This window comes from Nicotiana attenuata, chromosome 1 (genome assembly GCF_001879085.1).
Source record: "Nicotiana attenuata strain UT chromosome 1, NIATTr2, whole genome shotgun sequence".
NCBI lineage: Eukaryota > Viridiplantae > Streptophyta > Magnoliopsida > Solanales > Solanaceae > Nicotiana > Nicotiana attenuata.
This window is the reverse complement of record NC_031989.1, coordinates 29,961,676-29,965,180: the sequence shown is the minus strand read 5'-3', so window position 1 is coordinate 29,965,180 and position 3,505 is coordinate 29,961,676. Positions and strand designations below refer to the sequence as shown.

At 37.7% G+C, this 3,505-nt stretch overlaps 1 protein-coding gene across 1 annotated transcript; it reads left to right on the top strand.

Annotated features, from left to right (window-relative positions):
* On the top strand, positions 1 to 1,385 carry LOC109234449. The gene is made up of 2 exons (XM_019400455.1): positions 1 to 861; positions 1,182 to 1,385. Exons 1-2 carry the CDS (start codon positions 1 to 3, stop codon positions 1,383 to 1,385), a joined length of 1,065 nt encoding a protein of 354 aa, XP_019256000.1.

The window sequence follows — 3,505 nt, the reverse complement described above, 5'->3', positions numbered from 1 at the left end:
ATGTTGGCGGGAAGGGATCAGGACTTTAAAGGTAAAAGGCCAGGGATCATTTGTGAGCATTGTGGATACAAAGGTCACCTTAAGGAAAACTGTTTTAAGATAATTGGCTATCCAGTTGATTTCAAAAGCAAAAGAAAAAATCACACTGGAGGAGGAAAGGTTTATACCAACAATGTAAATGTAAACAGTGAGGAAGGAAAGGCACCAGCTATTCAAGTGCAGGGGAATGGACAATTCCTCACAGAAGAACAATACAAGCAGCTAGTCAAGCTTTTGTCAAAACCAGCAACATCAGAGTGTTCCACAAACATGACAGGTATAATTTCCTTGCTAGCAAATGCAGGTATGTGTGATTGGGTGATAGACACAGGAGCAACTCATCATGTCACATACTCTAAGGATATTCTGAGCAGTGTGAGAAGAATTGATGATCAAGGAAAGAATGAGGTGCAATTAGCAACAGGAAATAAGGGAAAAATAACACACACTGGAGAAGCATTTGTACTAGGGAATAAGACAGTTAAAAATGTCTTATATGTACCAGATTTTAAATTCAATCTGTTGTCAGTATCAAAACTCACCAGAGATCTTAGTTGCTCAGTCACATTCTTTCCTGATTTCTACATGTTTCAGGATCTTTATAGTGGTAGGGTGATGGGGATTGGTAGAGAGCATAATGGATTATATCTGCTAAAGGAAAATATAACAGTAGCTGCAGCAAGTTTCTTCATGAGCAAAGGAGCAGAAGGTTTCTTCATGAGCAAAGGAGCAGAAGGTGAACTCTGGCACCTGAGGTTAGGACATGCATCATTGAAGTCAATGCAGCATATTCCAGAGTTAAAGAAAAAGGTAGACATGCAGGTACAAGAGAATTGTCATGTTTGTCTATTAGCTAGATAGTGTAGGTTAAAATTTCCTTCAAACAATACAAGTTCTACTAGTTTTTTTCAGCTTGTTCACCTAGATGTTTGGGGGGCCCATAGAGTGTCCACATATGATAAAAAGCGTTCTTTTTTACCATTGTGGATGACTACAGTAGATATACCTGGGTATGTTTGATTCAACCAAAGTGTTAAGTGTTAGTTGTAATAAAAAACTTTCTTGCTATGATAAAAAATCAACTTGGTGTAGCTGTGAAAGTGTTGAGGTCAGATAATGACAGTGAATTCTTTAACTTTCAGTTCAATGATTTATTGACATCTCTGGGAATTATACATCAGAGTAGCTGTCCATATACACCTCAACAAAATGGCACAGTAGAAAAGAAACATAGATATATCCTAGAAGTTGCAAGGTCACTAATATTCCAAAGTTCAGTGCCAATGAGATTCTGTGGTGACTGCATAAGAACAACTGCATATTTGATTAACAAATTGCCCACATAAGTGCTGCAAGGAAAGTGTCCATATGAAGTGCTGCATAACAAGCCAGCAAAAATAGAGCACTTATGGGTGTTTGGTTGTTTGTGTTTTACAAGTAACTTACCTGGTGGTGACAAGTTTACTCCAAGAGCAAGAAAGCCAGTCCTTAAAAGATACTCAGAAACACAAAAGGGGTACAAGCTATATGATTTGGATAGTAGAAGAGTGTTTATTAGTAGAGATGTCTCATTCGGGGAGCAAGTGTTTCCTTCAAGAAAGGAACTCAGACACAGAAGACTTATTTCCATGGGCTGAATCTTCTGTGACAAATGACCTTCTGCCTGAACAATTGGAGCAGGGTTCTTCGAGTAAGGAGCAGGCAACCACACCTCATGATCAAGTTGAACCTGCCCATGATCATGTCTCACTTGCACTAGTCATGGAGTCAATAGTGTTGGGATTTTAAGTATATGATATGCTTAAAATAGGGTGAGTGGGAAATGGAGGGAAATAAAATTTTTAAGTGAAATTTTAGTTCCCCCCCCCCCCCCCCCCGGCAAAGGGACATTGTCTCATATTGGAAGAGGAAGAGGTTTTTTATGGGTATATAAGCAATTGCTCTTCTTCTAGCTCTTAAAGAGTTGAGAAGAAAGCAAGCCTCGCGCCGTCGTCATTGTCGCTCGCGCGGTTCGGCTTCGGATTCGGATTTGGATTTGGTCAAATGATCGATTGATTGATTAATTTTTTGGACCAAATTTATTTGTTAATAGTAAAATATTAACAGAAATATTATTAAATATTTGTTTTAATAACAGAATATTAATATTAATATTAAATCCAATCCGTTTTTCAGTTGTGTAACTGAAAATTAAACTACCCTCTTCAATTTTCCCTCTTTATTTTTCCTCTTTATTGTTGAGTAAATAGCCATTTATGTTATGGCATTTATGTTGTGGCCGTTTTGCATAAACAACCATTCTGAAGAGTTGCACCTCTTTATATTTCTGTCCAACTTTGGCTATAAATACAAGACTATTCTGCTCAGAATTTCCATACGATTTGCTGAGGTTCTCCTCCTTCTTCTGCATACTTTTAACATCAAACAAAGCAACAGTAAGTGTGATTTGCTACCGAACTTTGTGTTCACTGAAACACTGGGGTTTGAAGTACCACTACACCAGTGTGTAATTTATTCTATCCTGGGAGGAAATAATCCACAACCTTGGGTACTAGGAGGGGCTTAAATTCCTTAAGGAAATACTGTGAATCCGGTGGGCTCGGATTAAAATTATGTTTCTGTTTTTCATTTCTGTTTATGTTCATTTATATTTTCCAGAATTATTTTATAAATACAGTTTACTAACAAGCTTAAGGTATTTAATATATTTTCTATATTTGTACTCACTGTTTCTGGAGAGTAAAACCTTTGTGGTTTTGTACTCTATTGGAGATTAAAATCTACGTGATTTTAACGTTTGTGTCATTCTTTTATAGAAATGACTAATGATAATGTGAACCAAGTTGTTCCAATGGTGACTGCCAATGCCTCAATGAGCCAAACAACACCGGCAGCAGTGGCACCGACGGAGAAACCCGAAAAATTTTCCGGGATTGATTGCAAGCGCTGGCAGCAAAAGATGTTCTTCTACTTGACTAATCTAAGTCTCCAAAGTTCATCAAGGAAGATGTTCGTGTGTTGTCTGATGAAACTCCAAAGACTGAATGCTTTCTCGTGATTGAGGCGTGGAAGCATTCAGATTTTTGTGCAAGAATTATATGCTAAGCGGGCTGGAGGATGCTTTGTATAACGTCTACAGTGGCGTGGAAACGTCAAAAGAACTGTGGATTGCGCTCGAAAAGAAATACAAAACTGAAGATGCCGGGTTGAAGAAATTCGTGGCTGCAAAGTTTTTGGACTACAAAATGGTAGATATCAAGTCTGTTATTACCCAAGTCCAGGAATTGCAAATGATTATTCACGATCTTCTTGCTGAAGGTATAAGTAGAATTAATACTAGTGTTGGTAGTATTAATTTTATTATGTTTACTAACAGAATTTTCATTGAAGGTCTTGTCATCAATGAAGCATTCCAAGTAGCAGTGATGATTGAGAAGTTGCCTCCGTTGTGGAAGGACTTCAAAAA

Excerpts from the sequence above, each read along its gene's own strand:
- LOC109234449 (XM_019400455.1), top strand. The coding sequence starts at position 1 with ATGTTGGCGGGAAGGGATCAGGACTTTAAAGGTAAAAGGCCAGGGATC. Across the intron at positions 862-1,181 it reads AGAAAAAGGTAGACATGCAG|TTCAATGATTTATTGACATC; the intron begins GTACAAGAGAAT and ends TTTAACTTTCAG.